The following is a 23043-nucleotide window of genomic DNA, read 5'->3' as shown; positions in this document are numbered from 1 at the left end:
CCGCCGCCTATAAGAGCGCTGCCGGGCCGGTACCACCCGAGCGCCGCCGCCGCCGCCAGCAGGTAGGTGCCTGGGAAAGCGCCGCCGCCCCCCGCACCGGCTCGCCCGAGCCCCGCTGCTGCTCCAGCTCTTAGCGAGCTCCGGGGAGCAGCCCCCCATCACCACCCGGTGCTCGCTGCCCTGCTTGAGGGGTCCCGGGTGGGTGAGGATGGGGAGAAAAGGATGGAGCTCCATCCTGAACTAACGCAGAAGTTTTTCCTTAAATGGATTTAACTTTTTTTTTTCTTAATTTTTTCTTCAGGGGTGGGATAGTACAGGGGGTCCCCACACCTCTGAACTTCCAAGAGATTGCCCTTGGAAATTTTGATGGGAAATATCAATCTGCAGCCCGCAGCAACCCAATCGAGGGTTGCTGTTGGCTCTACTGTGAGGTTTGGGATGGAGTCCTCTGAAAGTTCTCTTCCAGCCTGACTCATCCAATGACAGGAAAACAAGATTGTCAATCCAGAATATTTTAAATGAAATATATACTTTTATGTCTGTTTCTACTAAATTACTGAACCTTTCCTTGAAGATGTCTCTAGACTTTCTTTTTCCATACATCAATAGAGGAGATGACAAGGGCTTGAGGGCTACGTACTTGCTCCTGCATGGAGGATGCTTTCTTTCCAAGGTGCAACAACTTCAAGTTCTTCTGTCCTGAGCTGCGGGCCTCAGCTTTCCACTTCAAAGCTGTGAAAATGCCAAGGAACTGGTCTTCCGTGCAGGAAACTCAAAGAAAGATTGGATAGGCAGCAACAGAAAGCACTGTTTCCCTAGGAATTCTTCCCAAAACTGTTCTTACAAATTATATTGTAGACAAAATGTAAACATCCCTTGATATTGTTTGAAAGTTAGATTAGATTTAAAAATGAAACATTTTCCATGTTATGTTCTGTGTTTTCAATTCTTATATATCACTGGTCTTTTGATGACCCTTTTAAGCCGCGAAGAGGTGCATTTCAGTGAATGTGGACTTGGAAAGCGTCCCTTCCCAAGCGTTTCCATCTTTTGAAGTTTGGACAAATATACAGTGAAAACAGTGAAATTCAAGACAACAAGAGTTAACTAGTTCTAGTCTAAACTGGTTGTTTATTCCTTCTCTTACAGCCTCTCAGACTGTGGGCACATTTGCTGATCTGGGAACCCTGGACTTCAGCCTGATATTGTAACATTGGGACTCAATTACAGCTCCTGCTGATCAGGTAATCCTAGTAGGAATGGTGATTGAAGGCTGTACTGATCCGTGCTTGGCTGTCCTTGGAAATACACAGGAATAATTACAACAAAACAATATGAAACAAGATTTATAAGTATACTTGATAGCTCTGTTGTTCTGGAACAGAGAGTCTAGGTAAGATGAGAGCTAGATCAGTTGTGAGCCAGAAAATTTCCTTGTAAAACCTAGTGTCTGTTAAACTGTTTGCTGTAATGATCTGGGTTTCTTGACAGAGATTTATTCTGAAACAAAATATTGCTTTACAGATTGAAAAGTGACTGCAGCTGCCCCGGTAAATTGTTTTAAGATACTTACTATAATCATCACCCACTTCTAGGGATTTGAGACCTGTGCTTTTGTGGCTGAATTGCTTTGGTTTGGATCTTATCTAAAAATATGATTATTACTGTTTTCAGAAAATAAGAATAAAATCAACTCCTTCATGCAAGGATAGAATGAAATTATATTTGGCTGTGAGTCATGTTAGCTCTGGCATTTCTTGACTTTTGAAGACTTCCCAGGGTAGTTACATGCAGAGATGCTATTAAATAAGCAAAATGAAAGGACTAAGCATGTAATCAGTTTTGGTAGAAAATATCTAGCCCAGAAATAGGTGAATTTCTGTAATTGCCAGAACTAAAGTGTTGGTGGGAGTTCAAAGCAATCTTTTGGAACTGCACACTTTGCCATTTGATTTTGTATAGCTTAGTCTCCCATAAAGATTCACCCCTGATGCTTATATGTGCCAGTGCTCCATTCTTGGACCAACATCTGAGGTCCACAGGTTTCTTCTGTTCCTTTGGGGCTGCTCTGGACTGAGCATAGAAAGAGATTGTACTTTGCTACTCCTAAGACTTTACAGTTCCTGGGGAAAAACCTCTCTGAAGAGAGGGGGTGGCAATGGAGGTAGTGGGCTTTGACTGGTGATGGTGCCCCTGGCTGGGATAATTTTGCTTTTGTGAAGTCAATGTTCGCAGAGGTTCATTGTTATTTTGGAGGAAGTCTGCATGTGCCAGCTTGGAGGAGCGGTGGTTGCTGGCTTGCAGACTTCCTCGAAGGGCACACCACAAAGTGGAAAGCCCTGGCCACATCTGCTGGAGGGAAAAACCTGGCTCTGTCCGGGGAGGAGCTACTCGGCAGGTTTCTGGGTCTGGGCACTTCCTGAAGCTGCAGCAGGACAGCACCTTGCGGTTCTCGGTTCTCCACGCAGCCACAAACCCCTCAGGCTGGCTAAGCCCTTACCCAGGCACTTCCTCTCCTCCCCTGAGGGCTTTGGGTGGCATGTTTCTCTTATGGGGAGTATTTCATCGTGTCTATTTCCTTGCAGCGTCATTTCCTTGAGTTCTGAGGTGGACCTCCCGCAGCTGGTTATTCCAGAGCTGAGTTGGAGCTGGTGACCACAGGCTCAAGAAGCGAACGAGGCAGTCTGAGCCTCTGCCGTGACCGCCTCTCTCCCCTGGGCTGCTAGAGGTGCAGAATGACTCTCTTCGACGGCGTCTACCCCTTCTACCTGCAGCAGAGGAAGCACTTTGTGTTCGATGTCAGCACCATCATAGTGATTATTGTCTTCCTGACGTTCGCTGCCACCTTCCTGCTCATCATCCCAGGCATCCGTGGACGGGCGGTGCGTGACCCTTCCTCCTGGGGATAAAGCGTCCACTGCCCACGTTTTGGATGCTGGGGCGAGGCGGGAGGACAGCCGGGGGCTGTTCCTCCGTGCCTGACATCCCACCTTTCTCCATGCAGAGGCTGTACTGGGTGTTCCGAGTTCTCCTCAGCCTGGTGGTGGGAGTGGTGATTGTTGGTAAGTGCTGCGCACCCCTTCGAGGGCGGGCACGGGGCAGGATTTGACCCTGGGGCAGGGTCTGTGTCTGGGGAGTATGAGCCGGTGATCACAGCCACGGCTTGGCAGAGGCTGGTTGCCCTTCCCTTACTATGCAAAGCAGCTGTGTAGCTTCTCAGCTGGGCTCCCCCACCACTCACACAGGGGCTGAGAGCTCTGGGAGGTGCCTGAGCTCACTTCTGAATTGGGAGGGCACTTTGCTCTAATTGCACCGAGGAGGTCAAAGAGCCCCATGTTCCTCCAGCTGCACGAGCCTTCCTGAGCCACTTGGTGCCACGGGAGCACAGATAAGTAGCTCAGACTGTGGCCAGGCAAAACTGGAGGGTGAAGGTGATGTAGAGAGCAGGACAAACTAAAATATAGACAGAATGAAAGCAGGGGGTAAAGACTTTCCAAGGAGCAAGGCAGGAGTACACAAAGGAGAGGATTTGATTGAGCAGAAAACAGGAAATCTTCTGTAATAAATGGGACTGACAGCTGGAACCTGCAAAGCCCAGGCTGTGGGCATTTCAAATTTGGACAGGGCTACAGGGTGTATAAGCAGCAGTGAGGGGAGGGAAGATGATGGGTGGAGCATCAGTCCTGAATCAAAGAAACCCCAGCTTTAAAGTACAGGGCTGATTATAAGACTGCTTGGAGTGGGATGATGAAGCACAACTGAAATGACAAACGACTTGAGGATAAAAGTGGATAGAAGTGGATAGCCAGGCTGTGACCAGCTGCTTGATTCTGCTACCTGACACATGGGTTATGGGGCCCAGCCTGGCATGTGGCAGTCGCCCTCCACCTGGGGGTGTCTAAGTGCTGGGAGATGCCACCAGAGCTGCCAGGGAACACAGTGCCAAGCTGCAGCTGGAGGAGGGGAGGAGATCGTGGCTTGCTCCACAGCCTGAACCAGTTCAGCACTCACTCAGCTCTGGAGAGCCATCCAGTGCTGTTCTCAGTACAAGGATGCAGCCAGGTGCTGCTTGGGCACACAAGAGGAATTAATTGTTGTAAAGCCAGCGTCAGGATTTCTGTCTTCGGTTGGGCACACTCAACCCTGCAGCTGGAAAATGTTCCGACAAAGCTGCAACCGGATCAGTGCTCTCACAAGTTGATTCAGCAGCTGAACTTATTTTTAGGCAGGTTTGAAAGGTTTTGTGTGGCCTGAGATTCAATAATTGTCTTTACATTCAGCTTGTATTATTGCTGGAAAATTAAATCCACGACAAAGTGAAAGTGTTTCAGAAAAACAAGCTTTTTTTTAAAAAAAAAAATAAAAAATAAAGTATACCAAAAATGGTTCAAATTTTTCTTTTTCCCCCAACTGAAATGACCAGCAAAAGCTGCAATGGTGCTTGCCACCCCTCTCAACCACCTCTATTTGACAAAAATTCCAGTGAATTTTTGCTATTTACTCTTAGTGCTATGTGCTGATTCATAAGGAGCTTTATAATGGCAATGAAACTCACCCCTGTTCCTGAGGCTGAGGAATGGGCTCATTTCTGAGCCCTGTCCTTGGGGGCTGTGGTGCTTGTCATGGTGGGGAGCTTGCAGGGAAGTTCTGAAGAGAACGTCCAAGGAGGAATCAGGTCCTGGGGTGCGCTCCTGGGAATCTGAGCTCCCCCCTCCAGGACTGAGGGAGTGGATGCTCAGCAAGAGGAGGACAAGAGCTCTGCCAGGGCGTGGGGGCTGGTTGAGGCATGTCCTTATGGCTGACTCATTTCTCCTGCCCTTCATACACTCCCTTGCAGTGCCACAGAAGGAAGGCGGCAGCTTGAGCTCATCTCAGGCCCACCTTGAGTACAGCAAGGTCCGGGACCAACCCTTCTTTAACCACCCTTCAATTTTTTCTGGCAGCTGTCCAGTTCACGGGGGACTGGGAGAGCGGATGGGTGACAGCAAACACCTCCTACAAGTCCTTCAGCACTGTCATGGTGAAGGCGGACATCGGGCTGCACGTTGGCCTGGCGGGGGTGAACGTCACGCTGGTGGGTGAGTCTGATGTCCCTGCCTGTAGTTCTGGGGGCCATGGCCATGGGAGGTCTCCAAGTGTTTTGTGGATGGCCTTGCTTTTACTGGAGGCTTCTGAGCCGATGCCATCGCTGGGTTGCCTGTGCTCCTGGCTGGCAATGCCCAGCCTGCTGGGCCACAGCAAGACCTTAGTCTTCCTCCTCTGGCAGGAAACCCGGTGAATCAGGTCAATGAGACCATCGACTACAATGAGCACTTTGCCTGGAGCTTCGATGCAGACTACGACCACAGCTACAGTGAAGGCCTGGAGAAGGGGCTGCCCAGCCCCATCCTCTACGTGGCGGAGAAGTTCACCACAGAAAGCCCCTGCAACATGCACAGGCAGTACCGCATCTCCGGCCACTACGCGTCGGCCACTCTCTGGTGAGCTCTTCTCTGCAGGGGAGACAATCCAATTCCACCCCCTCTGCCCTGGGCAGGGACATCACCCACTAGATCAGGTTACCCAGGGCCCCATCCAGCCTGGTCTTGAACACCTCCAGGGATGGGGCATGATGACCACGAATCTCTGCTCCCACATGGAGATCCTCACATAGATCCACCTAGGCTATGGCACTTGCACATCTTATCCACTGGTCTTCTCTTGTTTCCAGGGTGGCCTTCTGCACGTGGCTCATCTCCAACATGCTCTTCTCCATGCCCGTCCTAATCTATGGAGGCTACATGGTCCTGACTACAGGGGCTTTCATGATCTTTTCATTGCTTTCCTTCTCCACTGTGAGGAACTCCCTGATATGCCCGATCCAATTTGGGACTGAATCCCTGCTCATAGACTATGGGGGATCTTTCTGGCTCACACTAGTGATTGGTAAGTACAAGCTACATCCAGACTCACCACAGAGTCTGGGTTTGCAAGAGTTCTGTGTTTTTTTCCTCATAAATGGAGGAAAGAGAGCTTGGGGAGTGCAGCCCAGTGGAGGCTCGCCCTGTGCCTTGGCACGACAGCTCCCAGCAGAGGTTAGGAGAGGGCTGGCAAAACTGGGAGCATAGTCCCTGTCTTGAGGGTGGTGGAGGGGTTTTTAGTCCCTAAATTGCAGCAGTGCAAGGAATTGGGGACTATAAGCCTGGAATTTAAGACCCATACTTGTTTTTTATGATGCTCAGCACAGAAGCTGAAGTGACCTTATACAGTAGTATGCCGTCTTACATAGGAGAAGGTATTGTTCCTCAGTAGGGGGCCATCAGGGTAGGATATGGGGAGGGAAATGTGTTGGTGTTTACAGGATTGCTCTCACAGAGCACATTGTCTTTCAGGCTTGCTCTGTTTTGTGGTTGGGATCGCTATTGTTGTACTGCACTACTTCAACCCAGACCTACTGAAAACTTTCTTTGACCTCCATGAGGTCAGAACTGAGGACTGCCAAGAGATGACTGAAGTGTACATCAACCCTCAGTTCATGAGCAACACACAATCTCCTCCTCAGCCCTCCAGAATTATCTCCAGCGGCGTGTAGAAGAAAGCTTTTCCTATTCCTTCCCTGAAGGCAGGCCCAAGAGGGCAGAGCACAAACCCTTCTTGGTGTCTCCCAACACCCATCTCCCTGTCCATCTGCCTCTAAAATGTGCATGAGCCCTTAATGGGATGGGGACTTGCTCAGAAGTACCTTTGCAGATTCTCTTTCCCTGATTGTCCTCTCTGGGAAAAGGGCAGGCTTTGCAACGAGCCAGCAGGCTGCAATCTGAGTAGCTCAGATCCCAAGCAAGTTGAGCCATATGCTCACCCGGGAATGTGGTGGCCAGTTCCCATACCAGAAACTGAGCTTTCTGGTGAGATTTCTCACGGGGAGCACCCGTGACTCCAAAAGACAGTGATCAAACCTGTTCAGTTTTTCTTTCCCAAGCACTGATGTAGACTGTGTAGAACTTGAAATGTACCTAGGAAGGCCAGGCACAGACCCAGACTCCCCCGGGCTGGATGCTGCATGAGCTAGAGTAAGAAAGCTGCTCCAAAAATAAGGACTGAGTAAACATACCATGGAGCTTGCCAGGGGGAATGTGGTGATGTGATTGTTTTCACTTTCAAACTTGGGCTTTACGAGATAAGAACTATAGCCTAACATGGGCCAAAAAGATGCCACAGGGGAGGGAAGAATGAAATTATACCCGTCCAGCTGGAGCACACTTGTACTGGCTGGGCTTACCACGAAATGCAACCCTGAGTCAGACCCAGCCTGCTTGTAGATGAGGTGAGAAATGAAGTGCATCAAGTTGTGTAATTACAAATAAAAGATGAGCTCTGGAACCAAATTCACCAGCCTCACAAGGTGTCCACTGGCATGTGCAAGGTGATAGTCATATCTGGATGCTGGTTACCTGAAAAGATTTAATCCAGTTAATTGTGAAGGAGACAATTTCAGTATTTTGACTCTTTTCTTCCTGAGAAAAGATTCTTGCTGTTAAGTTAGACTACTTATTCCTTTGACATGAAGATTGTGTCGCTTTAGTGTGATTTGTTACTGACAAGAATTGTTATTTTTAATAAATTTTTATTTAAAAGTACTTCTTGGAAACATGTTGGTTATTTTCTGGGGCTGTTTTCTTCTGTGGGGCCATGGGTCTTGTCTGCAGGTAAATGCTTGTGAGCTCCCTGCGGTGGCATCCTTTCTATTGGGGTTGCCCTGGCAGAGGCACCCACAGGAAGCATGAGACTCATTGGCTTGGCTCAAGGTGGGCCCCTGAGAAACACTTGTCATCAGAAGCAGCATGTTACAGTGGTGTAGGAGACCCTCAAAAAGATTTTAGTTAGTTGAATAGCACGATGAAAACCATAAAACAAGAAAACTCCCTCAAGAAAAGGAAGCTGCTTTCTCAGGTCTTTCGTTCTTGAGTGCAGACATATCAGGTCTGGAGGCATTGCGGGAAGATGCTGCAACCAAACACAGGTTATCAAGACTGGTGTGGGACAGATTGTGTGTCCCCGAAGCACAGGAGGCTGGGGGGCTTCCTATCTGTCCTGCCACCCCATCTGGCACCCTCCTGAGCACTGCAGCACTGAGCACGTTTCTGTTTTGCTCAGGGATAATTATTTTGCCTCACTATGTAATGTCATGTGTTTGTTCACATGCATCATGAGAGCTGTAGTTGTGCAGCCCCTGCTTGAGCTGCTGCAGGCCCTACATCCTCCATACATCACAGATCTTTCCTCAGTTTCCTGGCGGTGCCAGGCTGCTGTTGGACAACAAGATGTAAAGTGATTGCCAACAAAGCCCTGGTTCTCAGCCCAGGCTGCTTCTGGCCCTACGCTGCCCAGATGGGGTTTGATGGCTGGGCAGAACCTGGCATCTCACCAGAGACCCAGTGCCAACAGACAGAACAAACACCATTAAGCAACTTGGAGAGCACAGCTTCTGGGGCCCTGTAAGGACCATGGTCCCTGTGCCTGGAGGTAGTCAGTGCCCCAGGACATGCAGCCATCATGCCACCTAGCTTTCACCAGAGCTGCCTGCTACCTTGCCCCCAGGATGGGCTGCAAGGGGGAACATGCTTCAATTTTAATTAGATAAGTAAAAGCCTTTTGTTGCACCTTGCATCTTTAGGCTGAAGCATCACCTAGTAGACACCTTTGGGAATGTCCTGGCTGAGGTCTCCCAAACCAAAGGAGTTCAACTCCAACCTCTTTGTAAATGCCTCTTTACCACATAAAAGGCTCTGCCTGTGACTTCTTCCCTATCCTATGATGGCCATGTGAAAGGAACAGCATCTCCAGCCCTCAGAGGGACTCCTTTATTGACAGACAAGAGAAAGACTGAGTCCAACTTATTTTACTAAGAACAGCAAGTGAATACAATACAGGGGGAAAACAAACAAACAAACAAAACAAAACAAACAAAAAAAAAAGCATTGGGTGGCCACATCCACCCTGGATTTGCAGGATTCCAGCTTTGCATACCCCATGATGAGTTCATTTCCACAGCCTTTTACACTAAATGTGAATGAAACTGCATCCAGAGCTTTGTACAGAGCCGGGGGAGGGGAGCGGGGTGAGAGGGGAGCGGGGTGAGATGGCCCTTGGTCCCCTCCTGGCTCTTTGTAGGGCAGGCAGACTGCCTGGTGGTTTGATGCTCCTTTGTGATCCAGCCTCCAAGGCTGCTCACAGGATCGTGGTTTGGGGTGTTCATAAGCAGTGTAAGAAGCAGGAGCCTACCGACCAACTCTGACTGCTCTGCTTCCAGCACAGTGTGCAGCCCAGCAGCTCCCTGACCCATGAGCAACTCACTGCCCATGAGCCTCAGCAGTGGGGTGCTTGGATGCACCTGAAATCCAGGATGCCTCCAGAAATTGGTGCCTCCGACGTTCAGGACACCATCAGGGTTTGAGCACACAAGCAGCACCAACATGGCACTAAATGATGGGCCTCCTTGACAATCCATCCTTCACTCCAGACAAAGAGGAGGTGCTGGACACAGGGCACCCTGGTGGCCACGGCTCTGCTCCATTTTACTGCCTGACGATGGGCAGAGTGGGCCTCTTGGAGGCCTTTGGGGGCACTCTGCTTCTCCTTTCATTCATATTCATGCTTCTGCAATTATTTGGTTTATCTCTAGTTTCTTCTGGTTTAATTTCCATATCTTAGGGAGGGCTCCCAGGTGTTGTTGGGGATGGATGGGCTAAAGGGAAGGGCAGTAGCCCAGTGTCTGTAACTGGACAGCCAGGGACAGGACAAGGATTCACCTCACCCTAAAAGCTCTTCCAGCTGCTGGTGAGTTCAAAAATTGAAAAACATTAAAGAGGGGAAATGGGGGGGAGGGGGGGAGAAGGGGGAATACAACTGTTGTTTTTGAGGAGTCTTTCCAGATTTGGATATTCTTTTCAGTCAGCTCTTGATGTGTCTCTTCTCACCTGGGCTCCTGGGGGTTTGTACCTGAACACGTATTTGGGGGGGATGATGTCCTCCGTCTTTGCCCTCTTTCTCCTGACCCCCCACAACTGTGCCTTACAGCTGGGTGGTCGTCACCTCACAAAGCTCATTTAGGGGGACCATCAGCACGTCCTGGTCAGAGGAGCTGGACTCATCTGGCAGGTGAGGCTTGTCCCACCCCTCCGCTTTTTCTCCCTTTCCCTCATCCAGGTTAAAGACAAGCTTCAGCTTCTGTGGTCGCACGGAGTTGAGGATGATCACGCCCAGCCCCAGCAGCAGGCACAGCAGCCCTGAAACACACAGGGTGAAGAGAAGCGTTGGCCCCTGCGCTTCCTTCTAACATGTCCCATCCCATCCAGACCCAGACCCGGGGATGGAGACCCAGACCTGGGGATGGAGGCCAGCATCACCTGGGAGGTCAAGGGGAGGGTTATTTCCCTTCTCACCTTCCTACTGCACCTCCATATCTAGACACTGCTGTCAGTTTGGGCTCTCCAGTACAAGAAACTAGCCGATATACTTGGGCAGAAGGCCAAAATAGATGGGGCTGGAGCCCACCATGTATGGGGAATGTCTGGAGGAGCTGGGCTTGTTTAGCCAGGTAAAGAGGAGTCTTCAGGGGAACCTCTGCTGAACAAGAGCCAGTCTCTTCTCAGAGGTGCACAGGTGCAACAGGAGAAATTCCACCTTGATATAAGGAAAAAAATGCTCTCCATGAGTGGAACAGCCATGGGACAGGTTCTGAAAGGCAGAGAGGGTCTCTGACCATGGGGATATCCACCACCAGACCAAACAAGGCCCTAGACAATCTGATGTGTCTTTGTGGTTAACCCTGCTCTGGGCAAGTGATTCAGGACTTTTATAGCACTTCCCAGGGCACACCTCCACACAGGTAACTGGGGTCACTCAGATGAGTGTGGACAAAGTACTTTTGGGGCATCATTGCTGCAGGGATGAGCAACAAAAGCCCCAGTAGCAAGCTGAGCACCCACCTGTTGCTAATGTCAGCCAAAAGGATCCACCGTAGTCTGTTTTCAGAAAGGCTGGTCCAAACTGGATGGGACACTTTGGGGTGTTCCTCGCAGTGATGAAGAAGAGCAGTGAGAAGAGCATCAGCGCGGCAGTGAGCAGGAGCATGTAGCCACCATAAAGGAGGATGGGCATGGAGAAGAGCAGGATGGAAATGAGCCAGGTGCATAAGGCCATCCTGTGAAAGGACCACAAAACCGAGCTGCATGCATCACACTTGGGCATGAAAATTCCTTTGGTGGTAGAGGGGCCTCTCCACACCCAGGGGTATTCAGCACTAAGCTGCACAAGGCCCCGAGCACCCTGATCTGGTTTTGACACCAGCCCTGCTCTGAAGTGAGGGCTCATCTGAGCCCCCAAATTAAGCCTTTTACTCCAAATTAAGCCTTTCTCTGACCCGGTGGTCCTCCATGACTGGCCAACTCCAGGTGGTTCCCACCTATTCAAAGCGAGAATGGCAGCAAGGAAGAGCTTTGTAGGAAGAACCAAACAAGATGCCCTGCCCGCCTCTGATTCAGCATCTGGAGTGAACCCAGCTCCCAGCCCTGCCCTGTGCGTGGTTTTTGCGTTTATCTCATGGGGAGGTGAGAAATTGTTATGATTCCAAGAACAATAAAGAAGAATACTTTTACATCAACTTCCCTGCCTTGAAATAACTCCCTTCTCAATAGCAGGGAGGTTTAGGCATGGCCAGTTACTTCTGAGAATGAAGAGGGGGACGTGAGCTGGGGCTGGGTGCTGGCACCCTTGCAAGGAATCACAAGGCACTTGTCCCTGCAGCTTTTCTCATGATCTCTGAGACACGTGGGGATGCTCTGAGACCCTGCAGTCACAGCGCACACAAAGGATCCCCATTTTATGCCAAAAACAGCCCCTGAGCACCCTCTCGATGTTCCCTCCTGCTCCCCTCCAGCAGGTCTCACGCCTGCTCCAGCTTGCTAGAGGAATCCCCATGGTGGTCTCAGCAGGGCTCTGCATCTTCAGCCAGGTGGTCTGGGAGAGGACCTTGTGCCAGAAGCCTCACAAAGTGCACTGGGTCTGGCTGGGATGGAGTTAACTTTCCCTGCAGCAGCCCATACAGTGCTGTGCCTGCACTTGTAGCTAGAACAGCTCTGGTATCACACCAGTGGTGTGTCTGCTGCTGAGCAGTGCTGGCACAGCATCGGGACTCCCTCAAAAGCCCCCCAAAACCAGTAGGTAGGCAGTGGGCAAGAGGTGGGAAGGGGATATCACAGGGGCAGCTGACTTAAACTGGCCAAAGGTATATTCCATACTGCATGGTGTCACACCCAGCAATTAAATGTGGGGAAGAGGAGAATGTCTCGTTATGAAGACATCTGTCCTCCCAGACAACTGCTATGCATACTGAGGTCCTGCTTTCCAGGACATGGCAGAACATCAATCAATGATGGGAAGTAGAGAATTTTTTTTCCTCTCCTTCTGCTTCAGCACAGACTTTGCTTGTTGTTGTTGTTGCTTTTTTTTTTTTTTTTTTTTTTTTTTCCCTTTCTCTCTCTCTCTTTTTTTTTTTTTTTTCTTTTTTTTTCCTCTTCCATTTCCTTTTAATTAAATTATCTTTATCTCAACCCTTGAGCCTTTTTTTTTTTTTCCAACATACTTCCTTCTCACACTCTTCCAAGGAGGGGAGGTGAGAGAACAGCTGTGGCGGAGTTCATCAGGCCAGGAAGGTAAAAACACCACATGAAGCTTCCTGTACTTTCCTTTAGATAATGCAGAATATTTTCACCACTTCGCTGCACTAGGGTGCGGGGGTTAGATAAGGACTACAGGGGAGATGACCAAGCATGGGTGTGAGCCATGCTTGAATCTCTAATTCTTCAGAAGGGAGGGTCCCTGAGACCAGCCAAGGCTTTTTTTGTGGACTTCCAAGGAAGAGAGCAGCTCCAACAAGCACTCTTGGCTCTACTCGGTTCTTCCTACTTCCCGACTAAGCCCTGGAACTGACCTCCTGCTCCACCTTACCACAGCGTGATGGACGCGTAGTGGCCGGAGATGCGGTACTGCCTGTGCATGTTGCAGGGGCTTTCTGTGGTGAACTTCTCCGCCACGTAGAGGATGGGGCTGGGCAGCCCCTTCTCCAGGCCTTCACTGTAGCTGTGGTCGTAGTCTGCATCGAAGCTCCAGGCAAAGTGCTCGTTGTAGTCAATGGTCTCATTGACCTGATTCACCGGGTTTCCTGCCAGAGGAGGGAGACTAAGGTCTTCTCTCAGCCTTAGAGACAGCTCCAAGATTTCCTGGTACATGCAGGGTAGCCAAGCTTGTGCCCAATCCCTTCTGTTTGTGATACGCACTCACCCACCAGCGTGACGTTCACCCCTGCCAGGCCAATGTGCAGCCCGATGTCTGCCTTCACCACGGCAGTGCTGAAGGACTTGTAGGAGGTGTTTGCTGTCACCCAGCCGCTCTCCCAGTCCCTGGTGAACTGTATGGCTGTAAAGACAGGTTAGCCATGGCCTGGTGGCCAGATATCTAGTGACAATGTCCGTGGGAGGACCTGCTTGGACTGCCACCATGGCCTGAACACCATCCCAAGGGTGAGGCCTAGGTTGTAAGCCTGGCTTGTGAGCAGAAGGTACACGTGCTTGCGTGTCATCTCTCCAACACCTACCCATGAATTCAGGAGCCCCATTCGGGATGGTTTCTCCTAGCTCAGCCCTCCGGACCTACTGGCAATGGGGCTGGTTTGTGGGCACCCTCCAGACTTTGGTCCTCATCTAAATGCCTGCCAGTTTGTCTGGGTCCCCTGGCAGATGGCATCAGACTTTCATTGTCCATGCTAGAGATGCTCTGTGCATCTGACTGCCAACCTTTAGAGGAGATGGCTCCCACCACTTGCTGATTGCCCTGAGTGAGCCAGGTGCTGGGCACAGAAATGGGTTGGTCTTCCCTGTGAGCTCATCCTGCAGGCTGGGCTTGGCTGCTCCATTCGTTTCATCCCCCCACACCTCACTCCTCCATGCCACACATCTTGGACATCCCTGCTCTTCCCCACCTGGCTCCAAGTGCCCCTGGACCCCCGTACTCACTGAGGACCACGGCTCCGATGAAGAGTCCCATCATCACCCGCAGGAGCCAGAAGAGTCGCTGCAAGTGGGAAGCAGAGGTCTCAGATTTTGTGACCTGGATCTCAGCTCCAAGCATGTCCCACCAGAAATGGGGCCATCCTTAGCCTGGGGAGCTGCCCCACAGGCTCTGTGTGTGGGTAGGAGAGGGGAAGGACCCATGACTTGGGCTTCCCTTCCATGGCATGGGGAAACCTGGGGGGAGAAGGCAGAAGGGAGGTCGAGGCAGGGTAAGAAGGTCAAAACAGCCCATTTGGGAATACGGTGCCTTTCCCGTTCTGAGAAAGATGGAGCCACTCCCTTTCATAGTCCCGAGTGGAAGATTTCACACTTATCCAAAGCTTGTATGTTTTTATGTGTTGGCAGCTGGCCACAGCTGGAGACAAAAGCAGTGGGGCGGTGGGTTGGCTGGGTGGGAAACACCTTTCTGCAGGCTTGTGATGTGCGAGCGGTGGGGTCACGGCAAAGTGGGTTTGCCACACATCCCCCCAGGCTTGTCTGGCAGTGCTGAGGCATGCACAGCGCACACCGCCTGTTTTTTTGGGGATTCAGGAAGGTGGAGCAAGCTCTTTGTGCCTCACCCAGTGAAATCATTCAGGCTAAATCTAACCGAGAACTTGCCAAGCTCAGATCTGGGCTGCCTGTAAATTTGGGGTGGTGGAGTCCAGCACAGGAGCTGGGTTGGAGCTCGTCCTCAGGGCTCGCTGGAGATCCCACAGCCCTGGCCATTGGCAGGCCCCTGCCCCGGGGGCACATTTGCTCCAGAGTCTGCTGTAGAGGCAGGACAGGGGGGCAGCACGTGGGGTGCACCCAGCATGGGGCTGAGCCCTCCCAGCCCCTCCACTTACCCCCTTTCCTCGGATGCCCGGCAGGATGATGATGGAAGTGGCCAGTGCAGAGAGGAAGACAGAGGCGATGACGGCCGAGGTGGTGTTGAAGGGGAAGCAAGCATTGGTGCCAGCGTAGAAGGGGAAGGAGCCATTCCACAGCGTCATCCTGCTGCCTGGGGGGTTGGAAATTGGCACCTGGATTCCCCACTACGAGTATCACCACCTTATATCTGGGAGTGCATTCAGGCATCCCCCATGGGACCCCATCCACCTCCCCAGGCCACATCCCAGAGAAAAGCAGGCTCAGAGCTGCAGGAGTTTCTGCTGCAATGCCTAAGTGTGTCCCCAAAACTGGCAGCAAGGTGCACACACATGGCTGGACCTCCTGCTTGCTCCTCTTGCTTGTTCTCCACCCCTGGTCTTTTGTCTGGGCTTCCACCCTGCCTTGGGCTGGCTTCTAATCAAAAAATCCAGCTTCTGCTTGTGTGCAGAAGGCACTCCATGCATCGGGGCTGCTCCTCCCCAAGCCCCAGATGGAGGCAACCCCAAGAGAGCAGGATTAACCCAGAGGCAACAGAGAAGCTGCCCCGTGTCACTACTTCCAACCCTGCATCCTCAGAGCTGGCTGGTGGCAGCACCATGCCACAGCAAGCAGAGAACTTGGAAAACAAGCATGCTGTCATGGTTTTGGCCAAGGCATTTGGTCAAGACACTGCCGGACACCCCTGGGCAGTGGGGACCATCTGAGCAGCACCTGCAGAAGCACCCGCACCCCTTCCCCGTGCCGAGCCTACCTCTGCCGCGGCGATGCCGGAGCGCCCGCTGATCCCCAGGGCCGGCTGCTGCTCAGAGGTGCTGCCTCCCCGCCTGCCCACGCTGCCTCCCGGGGCTGCAGGCAAGAAGCCAGCCTGGCGTGTTTCTCCCAGCAGTTTTCTCGTGCTTCCAACCCCCTCGGCAGAGGGAGGGTAAAACCACGTCTTGTTTTTTACCAAGTTCATGCCCAGCAGGAAATGAGGCATTCCTGGTCAGACTTTGCCATTTCCCCTCAAGTCCCAGACTGTTGCTACTCCATCTGAACACTGAATCCCTCCCTGGGGGTTGTTTAAAAAAAAAAAAAAAAAAAAAAAAGAAAATGAACAAAGGGGTGGCAAAGGTGACGTGGCTGGGAAACATGTGCAGAACTGTGCTGCGGGCGCATCTGCTGGCTCAGGCAATGCCTGGATGTGGCGTCAGCTCCAGATCCAGAAGCATCTGCAAAGCAAGGGAGATGTGAGCTTCAGAGAAAATGGGGCAGCTGTTGGGGGGTGATCACTAGAGTTTGTGGCTTTGGGCCTCTTGGAGAAGTGTGGGAATGGGATAACCAAGGAGATGCCCGGTCCAGCTGCTAGAATCCCACTTCCCAGAGAAAGGATTTCACTGAATTTCCACTTAGTTCACAACCCTTTTTCCCCATGGGGTGGGAGCTGATGGTTCATGCACAGCATAGTTGTACTTCTCCCTGGAGAAGAGCCCTGTGAATTGGAGCTGCCATCCTTCCCCAGAGACCCCCATCCCCGGTGGTGATGGGAGCGTGGTGTGGCAGTGGCAGGGGGATGCTGCACACCTCTGGGCTGCTGGTGGGGTCATTGGCATACGGCTGGCTTTGCCTTTCCCCAGCACTCAGCATCCACAGAGAGGTCTTACGGGAAGCCTAAGGCCACAATGATAGCTCAAGCTTTTTTTTTTTTTTTTTTTTTTTTTCCTCTCTCCTTTCAATTTTCTGGGTATTTCTCCTATTTTCTGAGGACAATGGTGGTGCAGTCATGCCATTCTCCAGACACCTTCCATGGAACAGGTCTAGGGGTGAGTTTTAGGTGCAGAAGCCCACAGCCACGTGCCCAGGGCACTGCTCCTGCCGTGAGCACCCTGCCCACAGTTTGAGAGACATCTTTTATCAAGCTGCTTCTGCTTCGCCCTGTTTGCAGTGATGGATGAGGGTGAGTCACCCCATCCAGGCCACGGCAGGGAGTGGGGCGGTGGGAGCAGCCCCTCTTGTGCAAGCTGCCTCACCATTTCTTGCAGTGCTGGGAGCCAAGGCGGGGACAGCGTAGGGATATGCTTAGCCAGGGAGGTGGCTCTGGGGACACATCAGGAGCCCAGGAGGCCACCACAAGGGATTTGTGCGCAGGCTGTTGGGGCCAATGGGGTAGATGTGGCGTTTGCATCCAGGTGTCACCATGGCCATCCCCATTCCTGGTCCCAAGCATGGACATGGACACCTCAGCTGGGGCCAGGCAGTGGCTCTGTTGTGGTGCAGCCCATCTAACATCCCCTATCCAACATCCCAACACTGGAAGAGGTCTGGGTGTCAGAGGAAAAGGCCTCCCGTTGGCCAGCCCAAGGGAAACCTGCTGAGATCTCCCCAGCAGAGGGTGCCCACCAGGTAGGCAGCAGCATGGTGCCCATGGAGCCACAAAGGTGATCACCACGAAGGTGATGCGGGGCAGGCACTTGCGGCTGCTGTGGAGCCAAACACAAGAGGAAAAGGCCAGGCATCTCAGCACGTGAGACCTGCAAAACAAGACCAGCCAAGAGGCCAGGGCATGGCATGGCTCCTCTCCCCTCCCTGTGACTGCTGCCTGTCTCAGCTCCTGACTCGTGGCCGCCATCCACGGCAGGCTCATCCCAGCAGCTGGGCCTGGGCAGCAGGCTGGTCTCACCTCCGATGTGTGTCACGCCGTGCATCACGTCCCTGCCCGCCTGCTTCCTGGGGAGCGGTGCTGGGGACACGGGGAGCAGCTCTGACCCATCTCTTTCACCAGCCACAGCTCCTGCCAGGCCTGCTACTGCCTGGCCTTAGCAGCATGAGTACCTTCACTGGACAGGGAGTGGAGAAATGCCCCAAACTGCCTGGGTTGAAGTTTCTCCATCTCCCTTATCCAGAGATATGATAGACTTGGCTCACTCTCTACCAGCAAATGCAGACCCATGGGCCGGGGCTGCCTAGAATGCCAAAAGCTAAACAGGCCAACCTGGATTATTTCATGCTTCATCCTAGTGCAAAACCCTGAAAGCAAGAGCATGATCCTGTGCCAGTCCACACTGCTCAACAGGTATAAAAGCTCAAAGACTTGTCCTTGCACACATATGGCTAATTAGAAGGAGGCAAGAGCTACTGTGATCTTCACTTCCAAGGCCAGGATGCTGCTTGACCTGGCCCTGGCAAAAGCCAACCATTGCACCAAGATCTTCCTGTGCGGTTGGTTTGCTCCAAGGAGCATCAGGAGTGAGCTTGGTGGCCAGGCTGCAGCATGGGGTGAGGGGTTGGGATCAGGCTGCCAGTGGGTAGGATCATTGCTGGGTGCTGGGATGCAGCTACAGGCCAGGGATTAGTGTCTTGTGGTGGAGACACAGGAGGGCTAACAGGGAGATGGAGCCTTCATCCTCCCAGAAGGAGGTGACAAAGGCATGAGGCTTTGGGACACATTTCATCATGGATTTCACCACCACAGCTTGGATAACCCCTTCCTGGAGATAACAGCCCTTCCTGTCAGCTTGACGTAGCAAAGAGGGAGCTGCCCCTTTCCAAGCTTTGCTGGGGCTTGTTTACGATGCACTATGTGGTAATTAGCACTTTCAGCCCATGCTGCAATTTAGAGAGAAGCTTTCTCTCATAATCCCTGCTGTTAGAGGCCTAATTAAAGCGATATGCATTTTTCCATGGAACTCCTGTGTTTAGCATCACCACTCCAGCCCTGAAATTGATGAACAGAGCTGTGCTACCCCACCTAGGATTCAGGTCTGTGTCTGAGCACACACAAGCACTCTACACCCCATACCCTATCTGTGGGTAGAAGATCATCAGAATATCTGCATCCTCCATCCAGGCAAAAAGGCCAATAGCACATGGTGTGATAGGAAACCATTCCGAAGAGGTGGAAAGCCCTGAGGGCTGCTCTGCAGTGTGTGGGTAGAAGTATTGTAAGATAACTTGCAACCAACTGCTTGCTTAATATTTAAATAATAATAATCATCATCAATAGGATCAAGGTAGTCTGCAAGCAGAGAGAAGGTTGCCTTAGCTTAGACGCAACAAATAGCTGCAAATAGTGCTGACTGCAGCTGGAACTGGTACAGATTTCTGGAGGGACTGTCGAAAGGAAACTTCCCAAAGTTTACTGGGAGCTTAGTTTGTCCTTTTCCTGGTGGAGGAAAATTGAAAGGAATGTCCTAAATTCATTTTTCCTAGAGCAGATCTGGAAGAAGGAGGGAACACATGCTATAGGAACAGTGCTGCACAAAGCAACTCCCATGTGCTACATCAAGTTTATCCCTCTCAAGATATTTTATAAACCACGAGCTTGAAGAAACAATTAATATATGAATATTTTATTCTTATTCCTGGTTATTATCACCATGCAGAAATCAAAACTGTGGCATAAGTATATAGAAAATGGAAATGACATTATGACAGACCTCCCCCCTGCACACATCATCACCCTGATGGGTTTTTGGGCCTTCTGGCTGCAGGAAGGCTCTTACCTGGCCGTGTGGCTGGTTTTGCCCCTGCTGCTCCAGAACCTTTTCCATCCGTTGAAGACTGACTTCTGTCTGCCAGGAACAAATGCTGCAAAGAAAGCCTGTAAAAAGTTTTTGTGGATCTGTAGCTGGGACAGTCTCTCTATCTCCCTCTAGCCTTGAGCAGCAACATCTGCTGCATGGACATTGTGAGACTGTTCTGAGCGCTTCACATAGGCAACCTTGGGTGAGACACAGCCCTGAGATGGCCCAAAGCCTCCCAAACTAGCAGAGAGATGCAATTCCCTTAGTGCAAAGAGCTGCAGAAATCACCAGATTTCCAGACACCATGTTTTATGATGTCCTTGTTTCAGTTGCTTGTCCACAGACTACCCAAATCCAGAAGAAGCTGTGCTGTTTGCTTGGGGCTTTCAGGTAGATCTCTGTCAGGCCAGAACCCATCCCCTGCTCCTCTTCAGCTGACTCTCTTCCTGGGGACCTCAGGTGGCAGGACCAGATGCAATGCAGTGCTAAATCCACGTTGGGGTCCCATATCTGTTTTTTTCCAAAGTGCTTCTGCCATGCTCCAGACAGATGGGAAGAGCTGGTACATGGCTTAAATCTCCCTTCTCGTCACCTCCCAGGTGAGTCCATCCTCAGTCCCAAAAGCTGACCAAGGAACGCTGGCCACATGTGCGCCGATGACAGGGCTGGACTACTTTGAAGAAAACAGTGCTGGATTCAGGGTACAAATCCTTGCTCTCTGCTCTTTGCCATTTGGTGAGATCCCTCTGGGCCCTTCTTGTCATCCTACCATCATACCCTTGATGGAGCTACCCAGATGGTTTGCAACCCTACTCTGCATTTTGCTTTGGCTCCTCTGCAGCAGGATGCCCTGCTCCCTGGAAATCATTTTCAAGACAACAGGGGTGCCAAGCACTGGACACCCACTTCTGAAGCTGTCTCAGCATTTGGATTAATTGGGTTTAACTTGTTCAGGTCAGATTTAGGTGGCCATATCAGGATGAGAGAGGCTTCCATGGAGGTGCATGAGGGGAGTGGCAATGGTGTTTAGAAGATGAAGATCATTTTTGCATCCTGATGACAAGCTGGTTTCCTTTCTGCCCCTTTCTCCCTCCTCTTCATTGCCTGGTTTCTTGGTCTCCCATGGAAGAGGGGTCTCAAAACACTGCAGAGGAAGGAGCAGACCAACCTGAGGCCTGACACCTTTGCTGAGGATGGAGGAGAGCCAGTCCTATGCAACTGAGCATGACAGGGAGCAGTTCGCTAAGCCTGGGACGCTAATGACACCAAGTGGTAGTAGTGAACCTTCAGCCACATAGCTCTGAGCCAGCTCCTCCTCACGGGGCAGTCCCACAACTGAATAGAAACAAATGTCAGGGGTGACAGTGGCTTATCACCTTTTTTCTTCTCTCATTTCACACCCTTTTCCCACCTCTGCAGTCATGCCATGGCCACAGGGGTGGGGGAAGTCCAGGACACCTTCTATGAGCACTTTGCAGACACCCATCCTCTGAACTGCCTCTGATGCTGAGGGTCTGTGTGGGTTAGGGGCATCCCAGGGACCTGTCAAGCCAGTGGCCGCATTACACCTCTGCTCGTGGTGTGCAGAAGCAGCCAGCACTGCTCTGAGCAGGATCTGGAAAACACTGAGGCACAAGAGCCTGGAGAGCAGGAGTCCAAGCTGCAACATGGAGGAGTGGCAAGGGGAGCAAATGCAAAGCTGAAAAAAACTGAAAATAGTAATAGTAAAATGCTATTTTCCCTAGCCTGGGTGTAAGGGCTTAGCCCTGGAAAGTGATGACCTTGTAAGTGATGGGAACTTACACAGCTAAGTGGTGGAGCAGCAGGCCCAGTACTGGGCTATGCAGCCTTCATCCCCAGAGTTTTCAAGACCCAACAAGACAAAGCCCTGAGCAACCTGCTCTGACCCCAGAGCTGGCCCTCCTTTGAGCAGGTGGCTGGACTAGAGACCTGCTCAGGTCCTCACCAGCCCAAATTATCCTGTGCTCCTAGGATGGTGCCCAAGGCAGGCTTCTTTCTGTGCAACACAGGGCTCTGCGAGGCCAACACAGCTCCAGTGGTCTTACATGGCAGCTCAACGTGGCCTGGATCTCTGGATCCTCTACCCAACAGAGACCTCTTGTGTCTTGACCTGCAGCCCTGGTGCACTACGTATGAAGATGTATGCATCCTCTGCCACCTCATGCTCAAGAGATGAATAGGTCTGGCAAGAAGTACCTGTTCCTTCTAGCTGATCTGCATTCAGAGAGGCTCTGCTCAGACAACCACCTTTCCTAGGTGCACAGCACCTGAATCAGTATTCAAATACTTATATTACGTTAACTGGCAATACATTAAGCTCCCCAAATAATACATTAATTTCCCCTCAATTGAGTCTGTTTTGCCTGCAATAATAATTGCTAAGTGATCAATTCATCTTTATCTTGGGGTCTGGGGCAGACAGTGGACAGACAGACAGGTAAAACAGAGAGGTTCCTGCTGGGAGAGGGAGGCTCTCACCTTGGTATCTCATGGCAGGTTTCTGCTGTGACATCCAGAAACCTGCCTACCTTCCCCTGAGCCTCCCTGGGCAAGCTGTGAGCTGCAGTCCCACTCCGTAGCACATCATGAGACAGCTGAGCATCAGGTCAGGAATCCCATAAGGCTGTCACTCCATCACACTGCCATCTGAGAGGCATCTGGTCTGCTCCAGCGTCAAACACGATAAGCTATGTCATTATTTTTCCTTGCTCATAATTAGCTTATAAGACAAGGCTTTGATACAGCTAACGGTAGGCAAGCTGGGGGTCACCCACATCCCAGCACACAGCAACGAGCTTGGGGAAAAAATAAAAAATTAACTGAAGAAAGGTGCCTCCCAGAAAACATCTCCCTCAAGTACAAAATACCCTACTGTTGGGGTGTTTGATGGGGAGCTCCAAGTTTTGGAGACAATGCTGGGGGCAAAGCAGTCATAGGACATTTGGTTTTCACCTGCCAAAACCAACCTTGAAATAGCTGAGAGAACTCCAACAGCTCAAAAGCAGGGCTGTAAGTGGGAGAAAAGATGCTCTTTTATTGGTCTAAAACCTGTATTTGGTGTGCATTTGCTGGCAGGCTCATTTTCTGCAAACATGATCAGTGCAAATGCACCTGGACTGGTTGCACCCACAACAGGCTCCAAACCCCAAGACTGAAGATTCCTGCCATGGCTTTCCCCTCCCTCTGCACACATCAGCACATGCCCAGGGTGGCTAGGAACACTCATGATGAGAAGCTGCTCACAGCCTGCACTCTGAAGGACAGCAGAGGAACATAGTAAACCCTGGGGTTCTGCTCCAACCAGAAATCACCGTGATATAGGCAAAATGCTTTTTTGTTTTCACAGGAACATGCTAATAATTTCTCCAGCAAGGAGGGTTTATAGGGTGCTTCAGTAGCACAGTGCTGTAAAAACTTACCCACGCTCACACTTTTATCCAACAGCAGTGAGCATATCCTTTTGCCTTCTGGTTGCTGAGATCCAGGAGCCTCCCTCCATTCCCCATTCTTCCTTCACAAGCCATGGGGTCAACCTTTCCACCCCCAAATAAAGTCTAAGCTGC

At 51.3% G+C, this 23043-nt stretch overlaps 2 protein-coding genes across 2 annotated transcripts; one reads left to right on the top strand and one right to left on the bottom strand.

The window, feature by feature from the left end:
* The first annotated feature begins 38 nt into the window (after positions 1–38).
* DUOXA2 (dual oxidase maturation factor 2) lies at positions 39–7616 on the top strand. The gene is made up of 8 exons (XM_084532440.1): positions 39–62; positions 1150–1244; positions 2586–2882; positions 3005–3062; positions 4944–5078; positions 5267–5480; positions 5711–5925; positions 6372–7616. The coding sequence occupies exons 3-8, from the start codon at positions 2736–2738 to the stop codon at positions 6569–6571; spliced, it is 969 nt and encodes a 322-aa protein (XP_084388566.1). The 5' UTR covers positions 39–62; positions 1150–1244; positions 2586–2735; the 3' UTR covers positions 6572–7616.
* Positions 7617–9962: 2346 nt separating this feature from the next.
* Positions 9963–15839, bottom strand: DUOXA1 (dual oxidase maturation factor 1). The gene is made up of 7 exons (XM_084532437.1): positions 15712–15839; positions 14936–15090; positions 14052–14109; positions 13321–13455; positions 12988–13201; positions 10968–11182; positions 9963–10265 (listed from the first exon to the last, which is right to left on the bottom strand). Exons 2-7 carry the CDS (start codon positions 15080–15082, stop codon positions 10051–10053), a joined length of 984 nt encoding a protein of 327 aa, XP_084388563.1. The 5' UTR covers positions 15083–15090; positions 15712–15839; the 3' UTR covers positions 9963–10050.
* Positions 15840–23043: the final 7204 nt, after the last annotated feature.

Source organism: Aythya ferina (genome assembly GCF_964211825.1).
Source record: "Aythya ferina genome assembly, chromosome: 11".
NCBI classification, from domain to species: Eukaryota; Metazoa; Chordata; class Aves; order Anseriformes; family Anatidae; genus Aythya; species Aythya ferina.
Note: the sequence above shows the minus strand (reverse complement) of the source record. Positions and strands in the feature narration are given on the sequence as shown.